The sequence below is a fragment of the Arachis ipaensis genome, chromosome B03 (assembly GCF_000816755.2).
Source record: "Arachis ipaensis cultivar K30076 chromosome B03, Araip1.1, whole genome shotgun sequence".
Lineage (NCBI taxonomy): Eukaryota > Viridiplantae > Streptophyta > Magnoliopsida > Fabales > Fabaceae > Arachis > Arachis ipaensis.
Window position 1 is genome coordinate 35,758,476 of NC_029787.2, and position 20,764 is coordinate 35,779,239.

The 20,764-nt window shown below is 35.2% G+C and overlaps 3 protein-coding genes across 6 annotated transcripts; 2 read left to right on the plus strand and 1 right to left on the minus strand.

Annotated features, from left to right (window-relative positions):
• On the plus strand, positions 7,437 to 11,199 carry LOC107630298. The gene is made up of 6 exons (XM_016333397.2): positions 7,437 to 7,645; positions 7,798 to 7,930; positions 8,126 to 8,229; positions 8,820 to 8,964; positions 9,074 to 9,214; positions 9,343 to 11,199. The coding sequence occupies exons 1-6, from the start codon at positions 7,605 to 7,607 to the stop codon at positions 10,879 to 10,881; spliced, it is 2,103 nt and encodes a 700-aa protein (XP_016188883.1). The 5' UTR covers positions 7,437 to 7,604; the 3' UTR covers positions 10,882 to 11,199.
• Positions 11,443 to 12,793, plus strand: LOC107632945 (protein ENL-like). The gene has a single exon (XM_016336588.2). It carries the CDS (start codon positions 11,675 to 11,677, stop codon positions 12,500 to 12,502), a length of 828 nt encoding a protein of 275 aa, XP_016192074.2. The 5' UTR covers positions 11,443 to 11,674; the 3' UTR covers positions 12,503 to 12,793.
• LOC107634377 (ras-related protein Rab5-like) lies at positions 13,166 to 15,492 on the minus strand. 4 transcript variants are annotated; one of them, XM_016337896.2, is made up of 8 exons: positions 15,359 to 15,492; positions 15,044 to 15,091; positions 14,602 to 14,679; positions 14,345 to 14,512; positions 13,933 to 13,981; positions 13,779 to 13,852; positions 13,583 to 13,676; positions 13,166 to 13,495 (listed from the first exon to the last, which is right to left on the minus strand). In XM_016337896.2, the coding sequence occupies exons 2-8, from the start codon at positions 15,080 to 15,082 to the stop codon at positions 13,395 to 13,397; spliced, it is 603 nt and encodes a 200-aa protein (XP_016193382.1). In that variant the 5' UTR covers positions 15,083 to 15,091; positions 15,359 to 15,492; the 3' UTR covers positions 13,166 to 13,394. The 4 variants fall into 4 exon arrangements, with proteins under 4 accessions (XP_016193382.1, XP_016193381.1, XP_016193384.1 ...); XM_016337895.2 differs by having other exon boundaries at positions 15,040 to 15,091; positions 15,359 to 15,488; XM_016337898.2 differs by lacking the exon at positions 15,359 to 15,492 and having other exon boundaries at positions 15,044 to 15,310.

Here is a 20,764-nt window from a genome sequence, read left to right on the forward strand (position 1 = left end):
ATAATAAATCTTAGTCATGTGGTCACTTTTCAAATTAATATTACCAACTGAGGTCAAATTGAAAAGCAACAAAAAACCCCATAACCGTTGCTTTTTGCTATCACCTTGTGTCAGAGTCACAGAGGCGCATAAGACGCCCCATTTGAATGGGCACTTCCTAAAATTCACCATGGAGCAGGTCATTGTCAATGACAGTAATATCTAAAAACAAGATTGGTTTTCTTACTGGCCCTATCCTTTCTCTCCCAACAGATGATGTTTTGTTCCCAATTTGGGAATGTTACAACAATTTGGTTTTCTCTTGGCTATTCCACTGTCTATCTTCTTCCATATCTCAAAATGTGATATACTTTTCAAATGCATCCTCAATTTGGTTAGACCTCCGGGAATGATTCTCTCAATCTGATTTATTGTGAATTGCTAAACTCCAGGAAGAAGTCTCTGAGGCAAGGTACTCACTCTGAGTTTTTCACGTCTCTGAAGTCAATATGGGAGAAAATTGAGAACTCCTGTCCTCTACCCACTAGTTCATGTCCAGCCAAGAAGCATAGATCAAAGGGCTTCATAATTCGATTTTTGAAAGGTTAGGATGAACGATTTGCAGTGGTTCGTTCACAAGTCCTTCTTCTCGATCCTCTTCCTCCCGTAAATTGTGTCTTTGCCTTTGTCATCCAACATGAATGCCAACTACAACTGGCTTCTGGCATACTTGATGACCAGCACTCTCTCACTGCCACCGTGGATACTCATCGATTCCCCAACACCGGGCATGGTCGTACATCCTCTTCTTCCAACTCTGGTCGTGGCAGTCCTCGAAGATTTGTACATATTGTGGCCACTTTGGTCACACTATAGAGGTTTGCTATGGCAAACACAACTATCCTCTGGGGCAACCACGATATCCCAGCCGGCTGCGTCCTCTTAGTCGTGGTTCTACCTTTACTAATGTTGTCATTGTGCCTCAACCCTATCGTGCTAAGAACGTTGAAGAAGGAGCACAACACAGTGCTCTATCAGATCTCAACATGGATTTAACTCCAGCCCAAAAAAGCTCTCTCCTAGCATACCTTACACGAACTGAGGCCAAAAAATTCAGCATGTATTGACAAAAATAGTATTTCTAGTTCTTCCCAAATTGAACTTCTTCCTAGCCCAAATTTAGATACACACTATCTTCTTCTTACACTTTTTCTATTTTAAATAATACGTCTCTAAATTCCAACTTTCATAACTCTTAGATCATCGATTTGGGAGCAACATATTATGTTGGATCTTATTTATGTTAGTTTGTTTCTTACTTTTCTATTAAACCAATCATTGTTCATATGCCTAATGGTTCACAAGTCATAGCTCATTATGAAGGAATTGTTAAATTTTATTCTTCATTAATTTTTTATGATGTCCTTTACCTACCTCATTTTTGTTTTAATTTAGTTTCTATATCTAAAGTCACACAAATGCTTCCTTGCAAACTAACCTTTTCTCATTCAATTTGCACTATACAGAAAATCACCAACTTGAAGATGATTGGTTTGGGTAGAGTGAAAGATGGGTTATATATTCTTGAAGGAGCCACCAACCAAGCTTCACCCTCATTTATTTTACATAACATAAATTCCACTCGATCATACAACAAAAATCACCAATTTCAACATTTGGCATTTTTGATGGGGCACCTTTCAAGAAAAAGACTCAACATCTTGCATAAACAATTTTTCTTTATTCCATTTCATAATGATAAAACTTGTGATGTATGTCATTTTTTAAAGCAAAGAAAATTACTTTTTTCACAAAGCTTTAGTAAAGCAAATGACATTTTTGACTTATTACATTTAGATATTTAGGCCCTTAAAACAAAATTCTAATTTTTAACAATTGTTGATAACTTTATCTATTTTACTTGGATCATTTTGGTAAAGTCAAAGAATGAGGTTCAACAACAAATAAAAAATTTTATTACATTAGTGAAGAGGGCTAGATACTGGTTTAGAATTTTACAAGTTTAAAACTTGAATTTGTTGTAAGTATAGTCCTAAATCAGCAAATAACCCTATCAAAGTTTAATATATTATCACAATTCAAATCAAATAACCGGGAGTTTTAATTCTAGGCCATTCTCCTAGGAATTACAATCAAGTACTTATCGTTGGCTATGAAAAAAAATTGGGGGAAGGGAGGATTGATCGCAATAAACAAGAAATGTAAATGGCAAGAAACTAAAGGAGCAAGCAATAACTAAACATCAAAGGAAATTAAACTAAAAGCAATTAAACCAAAGGAAAGAAAATTCAAATGTTAAAAAAAATCTTCGCAAGAGTTGGGAGTCAAGAATCACTATCCTTGACATTAACCACAAACATGAAAATTATAACGAGTTAATCCCACTTAGTCAAACCCTAAATATTGGAAAAAGTCAAATAGGAATAATTGATCATAATCCACAAATTCTAACCAACTCACTAATTAGGCTTAGTGAAAGAATAGCGTTAGTCAAAACAAAATTAACTAACAATCCTAAATCACCAATCAATATCGGACATCAATGACTCAAGGTCACTTAAGTCCTCAATCCCAATACAAGAAGGAAAATCTACTCTATAACTAAGGAAGGCATTTTATCGAATACTTAGAAGGCATAGAAAGCAAATTGCAATAATAATAAAATATAGGTTTAATTACTCTGTTGGTCCCTATAGTTTCGCAAAATTTTCAATTAGGTCCCTGTACTTTTTTTCCTTTTAATTGAGTCCTTGCACCAATTTTTTTTTAATTGGGTCCCTACACTTTTTTTTTTCCTTTTATTTAGGTCCCTATACCAATTATTTTTTTTTAGTTGGGTCCCTATAAAATTAAGCCAATTACTACTAAGAAGGACTTAATTGAAAAAAAAAATTTTGTGTAGAGACTCAATTAAAAAGAAAAAAAGTATAGGGACCTAATTGAAAATTTCACGAAACTATAGGGACTAACAGAGTAATTAAACCTAAAATATACAACTAACCAAGGCAAGAAAGTAATAATAATAATTCAAATGAACATCAATAAATATGAAAAACATCAAATTGCATTAAAGAAAATTGGAAATTCAACAAGTGTTCATAAACTAAAAATAGCAAAGACAATAAACTAACAATAAAAACTAAGTAAACTAAGATTATAGAATAAGAAAATATAAAGAAAACTAAACTAAAACAAGATCAAAACCTAAAACTAGAGAGAAATTAAACTAAGAAACCCTAAAAATCCTACAATTCAAGAGAGAAGCTCTAAATTTTCTCTCTAGAATTTGGCCTAAAACATGATACTACACTACTACTATACTCTTTTGTTGACCCCACTTGATCCATGCTTCAAATGCTTCAAAAATGAGTTGGATTAGGCCCAAAATGGGCTTGCAATCGCGAGCCACGTGTTCTTTTAAGTGAGTCACGTGTTGCGAGTCGTATATACGCACGTATGGTGCGTACGCACGAATTGGAAGAGATGCGTATGTACGAACCATATGTACGCACAACCTGGCAAATTTCCAAAACTCATTTTTTATGAATTCTTCATTTTTGCATGCTTTCTCTCCACTTCTTCAAGGCATTATTGCCTCCTAAATGTTAAATCACTCAACAAACATATCAAGGTATTAAATGGATAAAAGTGAATTAAGTTTCACAATTTAAAGCATAAAAAGTATGTCTTAACAATTAAGCTCAATTAAGAATGAATTCACAAAAGCATGCATTTTAAATGAATAAGTGCAAGTTAAATTGATGATTTTCACTCATTTCAAGCCAAAAATTATCATCAAATATGAATTTATCAATTAGTTGAAACTCAATTCAATTACAAATTCAAGAGCATATGTTCAGATAATGAGCCTGAATTTATGTTAAATAACTTTTTTTCATCCAAAGGTATTATTCACCAATGTAGTTGCGTCGAAACACCCCAACAAAATGGTCGAGTCAAATGTAAGCATCAACATATTTTAAATATTGCTCGTGCCCTTATATTTGAATCCCATCTTCCTCTTACTTTTTGGTCATATACTGTTAATCATGCTGTTTATTAAATTAATAGAGTTTCATCTTTCATTTTAAATTTTAAATCACCATTTGAAATTTTATTTAAAATTGCCCCCAACTATAAAAATCTTAAAAGTTTTGGATGTCTTTGTTATGTTTCTACTTTGATGGCCCAATGTTTAAAATTTGACTCCAGGGCTCGCAAAACTATTTTTCTCAACTACAAAAAATGGAGTAAAAGGGTTCATTTTTTTTTTAATATAAAAGTTTTGATACCTCTAAAAATATGTTATTTTATGAGTCTATATTTTTCCTAGTCAAATAAACCCAACAACATTATGAGCTTAATACACACTTGGCACAACAGTCATTTTCCCACCTTCATGACCCACAAGAACAAATAACGATCTCACTTCCAATTAGACCATCTCCCCTCCCAATTGACCCACACTATCATCCTCCACCTCTATGCTAGGGGTGACAATATGTACCCTACCCACGGGTACCCAACCCGATCCCACCCGGTCGGGTAGGGTTGTCAACCTGATCCACAGCGGGTAGGGTAGGGTGCGGGTAGGGTTCTCGTGCGGGTCGGGTAGGGTGCAGGTTGAGCCTCAACCTTACCCGACCCAACCCGCATCCTGTATATGTATATACTATATACTTATATAAAAATATATTTTAAGTGGATGTTGAATCAAAGACCTCTCACTAAATGCAAAAGATCCTTAGTCATTAAAAGAAGATCATTAATTGATAATTTTATAAACTTTTTTTTACATAAAAGTTAATTCTATTTTAAATTATCATCAAATTATATAATAATGTTGCATCTTTTTTTGTAACCCGCAGGTAGGGTTGGATACCCGCGGGTTAAGAGCGGGTAGGGTTAGGGTTGAGATATTCTCAACCCACGGGTAGGGTTAGGGTTGACTCCAAACCCTACCCTACCCTACCCATTGCCACCCCTACTCTATGCCACACTCCCTTTTCCCTTTCCCTCATTTACAACAATTAGCTCCAGAATCATTTCTCCTCTCACAACACATACTCTTTCTATATCTTTAATAATGCCACCTACCTCAAAATTCTCATTAACGGCAATTCACCCAACCTCAGAATCAATACCACCCTAAACTTCTCCACCTCGCCACAACACTCATCCACACCACCCTCCCTCTCATTTCTCTAATTACATATGGTCATCTCTCACCTCTTCAGGCTTTTCTTCTTCACAATGTCATTACCCTCTTTCTTCTGTTTTCTCACTTTCATCTCTTTCTTTTTTCTATCAAAAATGTATTTTTCATTGCATACTAATATTGAGCCCAAGACATTTAAAGAAGCCAATACACATTTTCATTGGCGTGATACCATGCGGGAGGAACTAGCTGCTCTGGATTTAAGCCAAATTTGGTCTCTGGTGGATTGTCTTTTTGGTTGTAAATGGGTATACGAATAAAGTGGCATCGAGATAGATCTATTGAACATTACAAGGCTAATTTTGTGGCAAAGAAATTTTTACAAACTGAGGGTATAGATTTTCTGAAAATATTTTCTCTCATTGTTAAGCCAGCAACCATCAGAATTGTCTTGGTACTAGCTTCCTTCAAACAGTGACCAGTTCAACAGCTTGACGTCAACAACGCCTTTCTTTATGGTGATTTATTTGAGGATGTTTACATATTGTTGTCTCCTAGAGTGCCCTCTTCTCGGCCCAATTAGTGTCGCAAGCTATTAAAATTCCTATATGGCCTTCGCTAATCAAGTTGAAAGTGGCACAAAAAATTATTCGTTCTTCTACTTTCTTATGGGTACCACCAAACAATATTTGGTTATAACTTGTTTATTAAGTTTCTAGGAATTGAAGTATGTATATTGTTAGTTTATGTGGACGATATTGTAATTACCAAAAATTCGTTATCTAAAATAGCCAACATCAAACATGTTTTAGATAAGAATTTTTGGATTAAGATCTGGGTACATTAAAATATTTTTTTAGGAATTGAAGTTGCACACTCTGTAAAAGGGATCTCTTTATCTCAGCAAAAATATTGTCTCGACTTAATATCTAATTCTAGTTTGTTAGGTGCAAAATTTGCTTTTGTGCCAATGGATAGTGCTACCAAATTATATCAAGACAGCAACTCTCTTATGGATTATCCTTTTATTTACCATCGTCTTGTCAGTCATCTCATCTATCTGACCACAATTCGTCCTGACATTATGTATGCCACACAACAATTTAGCCAGTTCATGGCCTCCCCTACTAAGAATCATTATGATGCTACCATTCAGGTTCTTAGATACCTCAAGGGTAGTCCTAGAAAGGGCTTTGTCTTCTCTAGAAGCACTTTTCTTCATATTTCTGGGTTCAACAATTCTGATTAGGTTGGTTGTTTGTTTGAACACGCATCGTTCTCTAATTTGGTCATTGTTTTTTCATGGAGAATTTGTTGGTTAGTTGAAAAACCAAGAAACAAAATACTGTGACACGTTCTTCTACTGAAGCAGAGTATCGTGCTTTAGCCAACACTACATGTGAGCTGCAATGGATTACTCTTCACACTATTTGTGAGTGTCCTCTAGTTCTTTATTGTGATAATTGCAACGCACTTCATATCGCAGCAAATCCAGTCTTCCATGAACAAACCAAACAATTGGAGATTGATTGTCATATAGTACGTCAAAAGACCCAACACGGTGTCATGAAACTTCTTCCCATGAATTTTTCTCGTCAATGGGAATATACTTACTAAACTCTTATCTCCTCAACCATTTCATTGGAGTTTATCCAAGTTGGAGATTATTAACATCTTCCATCTATCAGCTTATGAAAACATATTGAAGCATAAGCAACAACTGGTCCAAAACAATGATACAAACAATTCTGATAAGCTCATATTAAAATATTATGAGTTGTTAGTAGTTAAAAATTAGATTAATAATGATTAATAGTTAATAAATAAATATTTATTAGATTAATTTGTACTATCTTTTTATATAACTTAACTCTTGTATCATGTAAAATATAACTTCAATACATATTTCATTTTCTTTAATACTATTTTTATTTTATTGTTAATTTTAGAGGTCAAAAGGGTAATTTAATGTTTAATATGCAAGAAACTTCAGCTTTTGCTTACCCCCGGATGAGGCTACAGTAAATATGCCGTTAATTGTTGAAACCATAATCACAACGGCTCTTAAGCCACTTATTCTTATGCCATCCAGCTCAGCATACACTTCCAACTCACTTTGCATCCTCACCGTTCATCGCTTTCCCACCTGATGTTTCTTTTTATCCAAATCTGAATGACCGAAACTACCCTTGCAACGTTCACATTTTGCTTCGTCATAATCGCAAAAACCAGAGGCCATTATGGGCGTAATTTGGAAATTCATATCCTCATTTTTAAATGAAATATAATATTTCTTTTTCTGTCTCATCGAGTCATCGTCCTCTTCTTCCACTTCAGCACAGTGCTCTGTGTTTTACTCTTAGTCAATGGTGAATCTCGCATTTTGAGCTACCGAGTCCAGCAGACAAACTCACCGAGTCAAACCACCGAGTGAAGATCTAGCAGCATGTTGGACGGTCTACTTGGCAGAGGCTTTGCCGCTAAATGGTTCGCACTTCTTTCCTTTGATTTGTGCCTATGTATATTTCATTTTTTCCGGTTGATTGTTGTTATCTGATCAAGAAAGTGTTGAAGGATTTGACAATGCGGTTTTGCTGAATGTAATGCGCGGTTTCTCTTATTCTGTTTGCGTTTTTCAGCAAATCGCTGATCAAACTCACCAAGAGTCGAATCGATGTGATACGAAGGAAGAGAAGAGCGACCGAGAAGTTTCTGAAGAAAGATATGGCTGATCTGCTCACGAACGGTCTCGATATCAATGCCTATGGAAGAGTAATGCTTCCTTTGTTCTGTATTTTAGAGCAATCTTAGGTCTCGTTTATTTTGGATTCTTTGAGTAGGTTATCCTGTGGATCGATGTGATAACCTGTTTGCAATTGTGTCAAGGATGGCCTTTGTTTTGTTCTCTTGCATCATCATGAAGTTTTCTCAATTTAAGTTATTGTCTCGCTTGCGAGGTGGTTACAGGCTGAGGGACTGTTGGTTGAGCTAACACTGTCATCTTGTTATGATTTTGTTGAGCAATCCTGCGAGTTTGTATTGAAGCACCTCTCAGTCATGCACAAACTGAGGTATGATCTTTCTCTTAATGATTTCTTCTCGCTGTTAATGTTGATTCATCGGATTTCAGCTGCATCAATGATTTCTCTTTGCTTCATCATATCTCAACAAACATAAATGTAGGAATTGCATTATTTTTATGGAAATATTTCAAGTTCTGTCCATGCCGTTCTGAAAAGAAAAGTCGCTTTAATTGTCATCAACACAAAAAACTTGACTCTAAACCATAAGTATCTGTGACTGTATCAACCGAATATAACTCTGGCCTTTGTGCATGCAGTTTTTCTGTGTTGGACACGAATGTAATCATATAAGTTGGTGTGTTGCTTAACAATACATTTGGTGAATACTGGTTACAATCAACTTACGCATTATTGCTTTGGGAAGGTGGTGTTGTTGGAAATAGTTTCTCGGCAATGCTGATGTTGAATTTAATGTTTTCTTTCATTTGTCTATCTATTATAGTTACTGACTGAGATGAATTGCTTGGATAGTTACAGTGCCACATATATCCCTGAATTCTTATGGTTCAGTAGGTGTTTCAAAATTATCATTAACTTCAGAACTTGATAGTCTAGATAACTGCTTCCATTTCTTTCAGTGGGTGCCCTGAGGAATGTAGGGATGCGGTAGCATCTCTGATGTTTGCTGCTGCGAGATTTTCTGATTTACCAGAGTTACGGGACCTTAGGCAAATGTTTCAGGAGAGATATGGGAATTCCATAGAATGTTATGTCAATCAGGAGGTGACCATTCATAATTTTATCCTTGTTAGAACATTATTTATGAATGACTCATTCAGTCGTTCCTAGTTTTCTGCAGTCTGCACTGACTCACTAAATTTCTCATGATTAGTTTGCTGCAAATTTGAATTTTAAGTCTTCAACATTGGAGAAGAAGGTCTACTTGATGCAACGGATTGCATCTGAGTTTTCAATAAAGTGGGACTCCAAGGATTTTGAGCAGAGGATGTCAAAGTCTTCTACTTTTGCACAGGTGCTGTCTTCAAAATTTCCTTCATCTTATGATAGCCTCATTATCAAATTGAATACTTTGCGAATTCTTAATTTTTTTAGAATGTCTCTAAAATTCTTATATTTTTCTTATATAAATTACTTGCACAGGGTCATGATACTCGTACGTCTAACCCTTTGACTGATAACAATATACCGTCACATGCCAAGTGTGCTACCACAACAGGAGTCAAGCATGATACTCTGTTCGACAAAAGTCCTGACCATCCAAACAAGGGGTACAGATTTCAGAATGGTAAGGAAGCTGTTGTCCTCAACAGAGATGATGGTGGTCTTCAGTTCAGATCCACACACCCTGCAAATGGATTCAAGCCACTAAATGCTGTTGAAGTAATTCAAAAAAGGGACATCCATGATAATCCATTAACAGGAAGGCATAATAATAATTGGAAGGAGAATAGTATGCTAAAACCAAATCAGCATTCATCACAGAAGAAAACAGTAGAACAATTTGAAGGTCGTTCCATGCTGCAAGACAATTCATTCGCCACAAGACAGGATACTACTAAGAGAAGTGATAGTGGAGGTTATCGGAAGGAGGGTAGCATGCCAAAATCTATTGGGCATTCATTACAAGAGAAAACAGAGAGACAATTTCAAGATGCTTCTAAGCTGCATGACAGTTGTGGGGATACCACCCATCTTAGAGAAAACCATGACTCTACAACTGCTAGAAAATCACCTAGTCGTCTAGGAATGCGATTTAAGAGTAATGCGGATGAGCCATTTGCTGCTAATGATGTTACCATGCCTGATACTGATAACTTGTACAGAAAAGTTCAAAAGGATGAAACTCCTAAGCAGAAGCCCTACTACAGTAATGTCATTCCACCACCATATGTCAAACCTAAATCCAAACAGCAGAACAGCATATTTGGAGTAAATATGTCTTCAAATATTGACAGTGATGGCACCTCTATATATCTTTCAGCGCATGATAAGCCTGACACTGCCTCTACATCAGAGAGGATTCAAATAGGTTGGGAGGATGATGATCCTGACCAGCATTGGCAGGCGAATAGGCACAAGAGACCAAGTAAACAGAGTCATGAAAAAGGGTATTATGTTTGTGAAGATGCTAATGAAGCCTCTGTGTTGAAACCAAAATCCACGAGGCGGAAGCACTTAAGATCTCGATCTAGTCACACTGATGCTAAAAATGAAGATACTGGACCAAGGAGAAAATCGAGGAGCAGAAGCAGGAGACGAGGTGAATCAAGGCATGGCCTGCAAACTTTGTTGGATGATGAGCGATATCAAAATGCTGAAGAGGAAAGGTTAATAGACAAATTATTGATCCATTATAGCAAAAAACCATCGATCATTGTACCTGAGAAACTAAGAAGAAATTCTAAAAACAGTCATCCGCCCGAAATGGATCACACAACCAGGGAATTCCTACAGAATGAAAGGCAGGATGGATCTGATAAGTCACAAGAGATGGCTACTTATCCTCCACGATCAGTTTCCCTTCCTCGCGAACAAACTAGAGCGGTGGAAATTAAGAAAGTATATACTCGAGCTGCTACATTTCAGCCAGATAGATCTGAAGGAACTCGGCATGTACATCCCAAGTTACCGGACTATGATGATTTAGCAGCTAGGTTTGCAGCCTTGAGAGGAAGATGAAGAATGAAATTATAGTAACGATCAATGAATGAATGCTCCATCTTTCCTAAACTAATTGGAGATCGTCGCGCTTTAATCTCGCATAGTGTTTGTACTTGGCATGATTCAAGATTGCACGGTCGCGCTTTTAATATCTTCCTTAGAATTGTCTACTGATGGTCCCATCTGTATCGGTTGACATAATATTGTATAGGTTGCACGCGACGTTACTTCAAGTTTTGCCATTTATGATTGTAGTAGTGTCTAACAAAAATTGATGGTCTTCCTATTTTCTTCGGGTTGACATTTGGTACAATAAAAGAAGTTGAATCATTGGCAGAGGGCTCTTACCCATCTCTTTACTCTTTTTCCCCACGCCTCAGACCATAAAATGCTATTGAATCTTACAAAGGTCAAATTTATTTTATCAATTCTAATATGCAAAAATGCGGAATATCTCTCGAGAGTTGAGAACGACTGAACGAGGGAATGCAACTATGCAAAGGTGTTAACTTTATAGCATAGCTGTTAGAGGAGTTAACAGTAAATTGACGACGGACAAATCTGACCTTGTTGAGTGTCAGAACTCAGAACTCTCTTACCCAAGCTGTTGTGTTCCCTAGGGACCATTTACCCTTTCTAAGATTCGCTTGCGCATGTCCATGTCCATCTCTACTCATCTCTATGTCAAGGTGGGTAAAGTACTGTTTCCCGCCAAAACAAAGGTGCTTGCTTCTTCCCACCTCTACGTTGTCCTTATTAGCGTGCCCTCCTTTGCCGCCGCATTCTAAGCAAAGAGACAGAACCCAAAGAGATGAGGGGTACATCCAAAGTGATAATGGGTGCAACCTTGGTTATGGTTGTTATCCTCGCCGTTGTGCTTGCCCTTATACTTGTCCTCCTTGCTGAGCTCTATTGTTCTCTCTTACTCCGCCGACGCCACCACAGAAAAACCGACTCCAACGCCATCCCCATCGCCGCCACCCAAACAACCACCACCACAGACAATGCTGCTTCAGCTTCACACCCACAACACCATCTTCCTCCACCACCTCCGCCTCCGCCTCCAGCTCCTCATTTCAGGAGCATTTATGCTCAGGGAGTTCTCCAAGCCCCAAGTAGCTTCCTTTTACCCGCAGTTGTTGTTGGTTGCGATGATCAAGACATAGTTGGACCAAAGAAGCTTCATTCTGTGCTTCAAATCCAAACCCAAGAACCCAATGCGAGCCCTCCTCAAGTTGGAGCTCTCTCTTCATCTTCTTCATTCATATCGAAACCACCACAAAAGGCAAACCAAGAAGACCCACTTGAAGGTGGGGAACACCACCTTGTGTACATTTCAAATCCCATTTATGAGACAAGCGGGGCAGATACCCCATTTGAGACACCAGAGAGCTCACCGTCGCATTTAGAGAGAAATGGAACCGGTTCTTCTGAGGAAGACGAAGAAGCAGCTCCTCCATATACACCACCTTTGACCCCAATGAAGAAGCTCCCTCCTGCTGAGGCTGGGTCTGCTTCTGTATCTCTATCTCTGAGAGATGCAAGGTCATTGGACACTTCAGGCAGCGATTCTCGCAGCATCAACAATGATCCCTCTTCGTCATCCTCCGCTTCCCCTTGCACTTCCCCATCTTGGTAATCAACTCTCCTCCATCAATGCCGTAGAAAGCTTCATTCTCTTTTTAATTTTGTGAATGTATGTATATTAATTAATGTTATTAGTGAGCACTGAGCAGGCAGGCAGGGTCTTTTGTCCTAATTAGCGAGTGAGAGAAGAAGCTACGAGTAATTTTGTTTCATAACTGCCACTCATGGCGTCTCTCTCTCTCTCTCTCTCTCTCTCACTCTCAGCTTCTTTTTTGTTAGCCTTTGATTGATTGCTTTCTTGCTTCTTACCATTGGAAATGGACGGTTTGTTGCTTTCCCATTATTACTCCTCCTACTTTTGCATTCTTAGTTGATATTTCATTCCATATTTTTATACTTTGTAAAATTAGACTGACGGCTAAATAAATGCTAATGGAAAAGAGTGCTACTATATATTAGGACTATTAAAGTCCACTTATAAGAACTGTTTTGGCAATTTACTACAACACAAGGAGAAAACTATAATTTCCTCTTTTTTTTTTTTATTTGGAGAAAAAAAGTACTGTTTCTTGCTTTTTGATATGATAAATGAGTTTGGCAATTTTGTGGGCATGGACAAATAAATAATTAGAATAAACAGGGACAACGCAGGGACAGCCTTAGTTCTTACTCCTGTGCAATAAGGACAAGAATGGTTGTTGGTGCTGGAGCTCCATTAGGCAAGAAGTTTCATTTAACAGCCTCACGGTCTTATTATTAAACACACTTAATCAGCTATCCTATGTGCTTTAGATAAAGAAAAATAAATTATTGCATGCGGTTTGGGCGTTACTTTGCAGGTTTGTTTCTTTATTCATCCATCTTGAAAGCAGGAAAATACCAAGTTAGAAGCTTCTGGAATACAAATGAAATGCAGATTCAACCTATATTGATAATAGCATTAACTAAACACAGCAAAACAAGCTTCTTCTTCTGGTTTCTTGAGGTATGCTATGCAGCTTGATTCCGGTTTGGCGTGAAGGGTTTGCTTTTGCCAATCTTTTTGCTGCAAAAAGAAAAGGAAAGAAACACACACATTCCATCACTCATCCAGATTTATTTGATGGTAGAGTTAGAGATTAACACCGCCTACCTATTTCATAGAAGAGCTCGTTCACATTCTGTGCAGTTTTTGCTGAAGTTTCAAGAAAAGACAATCCATTTTCTTTCGCATATTCTTCACCCTCCTGCATATACATGAAACAAACATCACCGTTTCACCACCCAAAACCTAATTCTTTCATTAAATTTGCACATGTAATGTAAGCATATATATCAAAAAGAAATACCTCATTTGCAACCTTTCTCTCCGCTCCCAAATCAGCCTTGTTAGCCACCAAAAACATTATCAAACTCGGATTTGCTGATCACATGGTTCATCAGATAAATTGAGTTAGAATCCTAGTTACTCGCTACTCATTTATGAGATATAGACAAACTTACCATGTCGTTGCACTTGTTGAACCCACTTCTTTGCTCGCGCAAAAGATTCCTGGTTACACAATGCATCACTTACAAATCAGCTCCTCATGTATGGACCTTACTCTCCCCCCCCTAAAAAACAATGTGGATATTTTTGCTTCGCCTAATTTCCATGAACCTCAGCTTTTACATGTGAAGACTAGTTTTCTACAAAAATGTTTTATTTCCTGACCCAAAAAAAAAATTTGAGACTTATAGCCTTATAGGCTTTTATCCTTGAAACAGCTGTGAAGTTTACTTATATAGATATGAATTCAAGATGTTCATTTAAGGAATATTTTGGGTAAGAAACAATGAAATGATATAAGCGAATATTGAAACAAGTGATTAGTGATGAGAAGATTAATAGAGTTAGTAGTTAGTAGTTTAGTACCATGCTTGTAATGTCATAGACAACAATGGAAGCAGCAGCACCACGATAGTACATAGGGGCCAAACTATGGTAACGTTCCTGCCCTGCTGTGTCCCATATGTCAAATTTGACAGTGGCTTCGTTCAAAGACAAAACCTGAGTGAAGAACGCTGCCCCAATTGTTGATTCCTGCACCCTTCCACATAGAATAAGGTTAATCCATTCCCAACACTAATAGCCATATAATATATTAAGAAAATGCAATAACTAAGAGTAACCTGGTACTCAGAAAATTGGCCTTTCACAAATCTAAGAACCAAACTTGTCTTCCCTGCTCCCATGTCCCCAAGAAGTACCTGCCAGATCATTAATCATTATTCATCGCCTGATTAATCAGGCTTGCCTCTTTTTCTAATGAAATTGATGAAAGTATATAACATAAATGGTCCAAGATATATGTATACAAGGAGCTACTAGAGGACATTGCAAATGAGTAGATCAAAGCCAACGTGTGTCACATAATCAAATATTACTATGGTTGCACATCAAAACTTGTGATAGATTTTGCACAAGGAATTAGTGGAATTCAAATTATTTTATATTACAAGCTATCTGCTTCTATCAATCCACTATAATTACTTAATTAATAATAATATGCAAAACAAATATAGATCTATTTATTGAAGGGAGTTACCCTTATTTAATTGAAGACATACCCACCAGTTTGGCTTGTAAACGCTTGTTTCCAGTCCTTGCCATGGCTTAGAGCTAATCAATGAAAAAAGGTGGACAAAATTTCCACAGATTATTGAAAAGCGAACCTAGAAAAAGGCAATGATATGTTCCAGAAAAAGAGCTAGGGAAGAATAAGAGAGGATGATTAGTGCTAATGCCAAAGAGAAACAAATAAAGGGGCAACCGAAGCAAAGACAAATTGAAAAGAATGGTAGATTTAGTTGGACTGGTTGTTATGCTGATTTCTTCTCTATTTATGTAATGAGAAATGTATGACTCAGTAATGAGTTGTTCCATTACCTTGACATCTTATCAACACACCAAAATGCAATCCCTTCTCTTCATGACTCATAATCCATTCAAATTATTACTTTTGGCAACTATCATCGTCTTTTCTCCTCCATAATATTATTCAACCACACACACATAAGTTATCAAAAAATACTTGAGAGCAAAGAGGTTTGAAAATTAAGATTTTCGTCTTTAAGCTTAGCACACATAAATAATAAAATATTTTAAGGACATTTTAAGGACATATGTTTGTCAATAATTAATAAAGGTTAGTGCTGCCTGGATTCACTAGAGCGAAAAAAGCATCTAACGAGTACATCGTACTTGCATTATGAATTTAGGATTATGGTATTTTAGAACTAGAAATGCTAGAGAATAAGTAGAATTTATTGTTTTTACTCAGCAATTAATCACTAATATTTAAAAGTATGTTGTTGGATTGTTAAACTAAAAAATTGGACTAATGATTAAAAGTGTTGATAAAAAATACTCAATTTTGTTTATTTTTGAGTTTTTCTCTTTTAGAATCTTGTGAATTTTTTAAGCTCTTTGGGCCAACTCTAAATAAGACTCGGAGAATTAGTACCATGTTGGATCAAATTAAGTCTTTATTATTAAACCCCACTACCAAAAAAAAAATCTTTACTATTAGGCCGAAGATTATAATCTAGGAACGATATAACTTTTTTTTTTCTTCTTAGCTAGAATCACATTAATCACAAGTCTAATTAGGTACTATAGGTTAATTGTTAAGTCTTTCAAATTTTAAATTTTAAGATGACATAACCAAATACAACTTGTTCTTGTGTTGATAAGTTCTTCATTATTGTATAACTCGTTCTGGACGAAGTCAAATTTGCTTCTTTCTTAGCGGATGATGTATATTTTGGTAATAAAAAAATATAAAGGTGCAGATTTTTGTAAAAGGTACTTCAATGCTAAAATTAATATATAAGTGTATATTTCAATGGCAACATCACGATATGAAGTAAAAAAGCATATATTCTTTCGGAATTCTAATGTTATCGAACTAGGAATAAAAATAGTCATAATGAGGATGATGATGATGATTTTATTAGTTATCATTTAGAGAAAAGTCAATTCATCAACAAAATACGCAGTTTGTGAACTGCCAATTACGATACGTACATATACGCTAATATACAAAGTCTGATTAGCCCTCTGTAACAAAGATTAAAGTAATGTGCGCATATTCACTCGATTGAAGCCAAGGCGCTTTGTCTCTTATTTTTTCTCGCTAAATTATTTTGCAAGTTTTGTTCTTCGATTCAAATCCACATACATTTTCTGTCTCCTACTTTTTCCTGTCTCTTTCATCTCCACCCATTCTTTTCCATCAACTTCACTTCTCTATTCTCAAATTTCAAATTCCGCCACCCAAATCACTTCTTCTCAGATCATCCTACCCTTTTCACTTCATTAAAATTTTCTGATCTCTTCCTGAATTTTACTTCTATACAGTTCAATTTCATTCCCCCTTTATTCTCCTGTTACCACCCAAGACCCTCCCTTCTCTCCTACCCTCTTCTTCCCATTTTTCTTTTCCTAGAAGACTCCACAAGTCACTGCCATTCACCAGCGATTCCAAGAAAGAGAAGAGTCTACCTGCAAAAAGTCTTAAGTTCTCCACGAGTCGTGCATTGTACCCACGGGCTAGGATCTAAAGTTAATATTAAAATATAGGATAATTTACACATATAAATTAAATAAAGATTAAAATTATACAATGTCCTAAACTAAACTTGATTACATGTATATTTTATTTGACTTTTTATGTAAATTGAATCAAATAAATTCTATTTATACTTTTTTTTTAATATAAATCAAATCAATTGGATTCAATTTACACTATGTTGGAAGCACATGGTAAATCAAAATCATTAAACTCGATTTATGTTATATTGGTGGTAACACATGGTAAATCGAATCCATTGAATTCGATTTACCCTAGATATATAGTCCATAGTAAATCCAATCTATTGAATTCGATTTACAAGAGAGACATGCAAGATAAATCGAATCAAATATATTCGAATTACAAGGAGACGTCATCAATATAAATCAAAATCAATTGATTTGATTTAGTGTTGGTATTTTTTATATAAGAATTTGAGTTAGGTTGATATGATTTACAACCACATTTTATCCCTTCCACCATATCCTATGCGAGAGAGAATTTTCAAACCACAAAATGCTAAGGTTCAAAACTGTAAATATGGATGACGACTCAAATCGTATCTATGGATTAGATGGAGTTGTCCATATTACTGGTAGCACCAATAAAGAAGTTAGTAGATAAAATTTCTTTTTTTCAAGTTAGATTAGAAATGTTAGCATTACTGAGTGACATAGAATATTTGACTAGAAATGTTAGTTAGAGTAGTAGTGATTAGAAGTTTTGTTAGAATTTTTAAATTATAAATGTTAGTCAGACTAGTAATTAAACTTGTTGTGGGAATTGTTAAATTAGAAATGTCATTGATAACAGTGATTTAGAATTGTTTTATATTAGAGTTTTTAAGAAATATTTTCGTGTTAGGTGAATTTAGATTTAGCGAGAATTTGATTTTTATGAATAAGGTTAACATATTGCAGGATTATAATTTTGATTATTGGTATCCTTTTGAAAGGGACATGCATAATTTAAAATTCTTTTAATGTAGTTTTTTGTTAATTACTTAAAGTTTATTATGGTTCTTAGTAAATTTTTTTATTACTATGCAGCCGACCCCATGTATTACCAGCATGAGGAGGCAGCATGTATGCTCTTGGATGATCGGATCATACCATACTTGCAGATGGTTGGTTCTCTACCCTTTCCTGGAACTAGGATCATAATAGGAATATCTGTCATCGCAATCGCAAGCTCATCTAAAGATCCATTATCACCAAATTCTTCATCATTAACGCAGTTTAGGTCAACTGTGAAGGATGGAGATGCTATCAAAACTGTTTTGGGTGAAAGTACAGGAACAGATAAATAGGCAATAATTGGCATTGAACTAGAAGCTCCTGGCATTGTTATAGATTGAGAATTTCGATTCAATAGTTCATGGGTTTTGACCTCGGAAAATTGGCGAAAATAGTGAAATAAAACTTGTAAATTTTTATCACCATCTCGGACAATAGAAATTGGAATCCTATAAAATAATTTTTCCACCTGTTTCATGATATTAACTCCCCGTTTCTGGATTATAGTATTCTGAAGCTGAGCAAAACTCATAAAAGAATTGATAAAGACACTCAATGGATCCTTATCAGTAAATTTTATTCCCTCCAATATTTTTTCTTAATCGTTTCTCTATAGTGCACAATAACTAAAAAACTATCATCACTAGCTCTTATAAGTGCCACTCTAATGAAGAGCAAAATTTTTAGATATATTTATATGAGAGATACTCATAGCTAAATCGAATTAAATAAATTTGAAATACTGATTTCTAAATCCTAGCTAGTAATTTGAATCAATTAGATTCGATTTACTTTGGATCAACATGTTTAGTAAATCAAAACATGTCAGTATCGATTTACTATTGCATTCCTTCTCCTATAAATTGCTTCGATCTACTATTATTGCGTGTTGTCAAAAGTTTATGGCTAGTAAATCGAATTTAATTGTGTCAATTTATTATGTCTCATGTTAAATCGAATCCTTACATTAAAAAAAATATAAATCAAATTTATTTAATTCGATTTACATAGAGTTAAACGAAACATGCATGTAATCAAATTCAATTTAGAATATCAATGTAATTTTTTTTCTTTTAATTTATCTATTTAAATTACCCTAAAATATAAACTAATGTTTTTTAAGTGTCTTTAATATTTTTAATTACATAAAGTATTTAGAATATGTTGGACAAGCTAATACTAATACTATTTAGGTGGAGAAATGCTAGAAGACTAATAGAATTTATTGCTTTTTGCTTGCAATTAATCATCAATATTTAAAAATGTAAGATAAAAATATATTAATAAATTACTAAATTAAAAAAAAAAGAGTTAATGTCTAAAAGTGATGACCAAAAATAATAAATTCTATTGGTCTTTAAACATTTTTTATTTAGATGTGTTAAGAGAAATATTATATTTTATTATGATATAGTTTGGACACAAAAATATAAGCATATTAAACACGCACATGACAACAAAATAATATTGGTGCTTCGCAGATCACAAATCAACTAATATCCAACATGCCAAATAGGTCATGTCTCTGGATAAACTATCGAAAAGTCTTTCTCTGGATGGATATATTCACAATGTGAGTGTCTTGTTCTTTGTATGTACTTTCCTTTGTTTCCATTTATCCTATTCCTATTGATCATATTATCGGATAAACTAACGAGTCCAGTCTATTGCTTGGGAGCTTACGGTTTTATGTTCTATTTCACTTTCTGATGAGGTTCTTTTCATCCTTCTTTCACGGTACTATTTTACTATTGGTCACTCAGGAATATTTAGCCTTGTAAGGTGGTCCTTGTTGATTCACACGGAATTCCACGTGCCCCATGCTACTCGGGTCAGAGCGTAAGCTAGTGATGCTTTCGGCTACTAGACTTTCGCCATCTAAGGTGCAGCACTCCACCGCTTCGCCTAGCAACACATAATAATGTTATTATGTTATAAATGGAATCCATTTTTTGGATATTCTAAAAAAACCAAGAAGTCGAGTTGGATCGTTTCAATTCCTTTCCATTTAGATTCTATCCGTTTGTTTTGTTGCAAATTCAAATTTGAGTATTAAATTAGATTCCCATCATTTCAACTTAAAAATAAGAGATACCCTCTAATTACTATAACTTCATATTCTGATTTATAATGCTTGAACCTACACATTCATTATTAATTTTCTGCATTTTCACCATGCAGTCGCAGAACACAGCAGCTTTCACAAGAACTACATTTTGGTGTTTGGTTCTGTTTTGGAGCTCTACATAGTAGCCAGTACTTGTTTTAAAATATTTACACTCCGTATAAACTAATTTTGACATTCAATTTAGTCATAAATTAGTGTCCTTTATGGAACAAAATACTCAAAATAGTGTGCTCTTGCAATAAAATGAAATCGGATGAGATGATAACTTTCCAAGAGCGCCAAAGGGATTAATTCTATTGGCTACTATATGTAATTTGAAGTTCCAAGATAAAGTTTTTAAGGAGAATATGAAAAATGAAACGATGATGGAGACAAGCAGGAGATGAAAGAAGAACAGAATTCTGAAAAGACTTGTGGCTTCAAAATGATCGTTTAATTTATCTGTTTTCTAGATTGTTCTAGATTTCAAATAAATAAAAAATTCTCTAATAGCAGAACGTGGGTATTGGAATGGATTACCTAAGAACTTGGGATGTCAGATGTTGCAAAGTAAACAGACAAGGGAAGGCTAAATT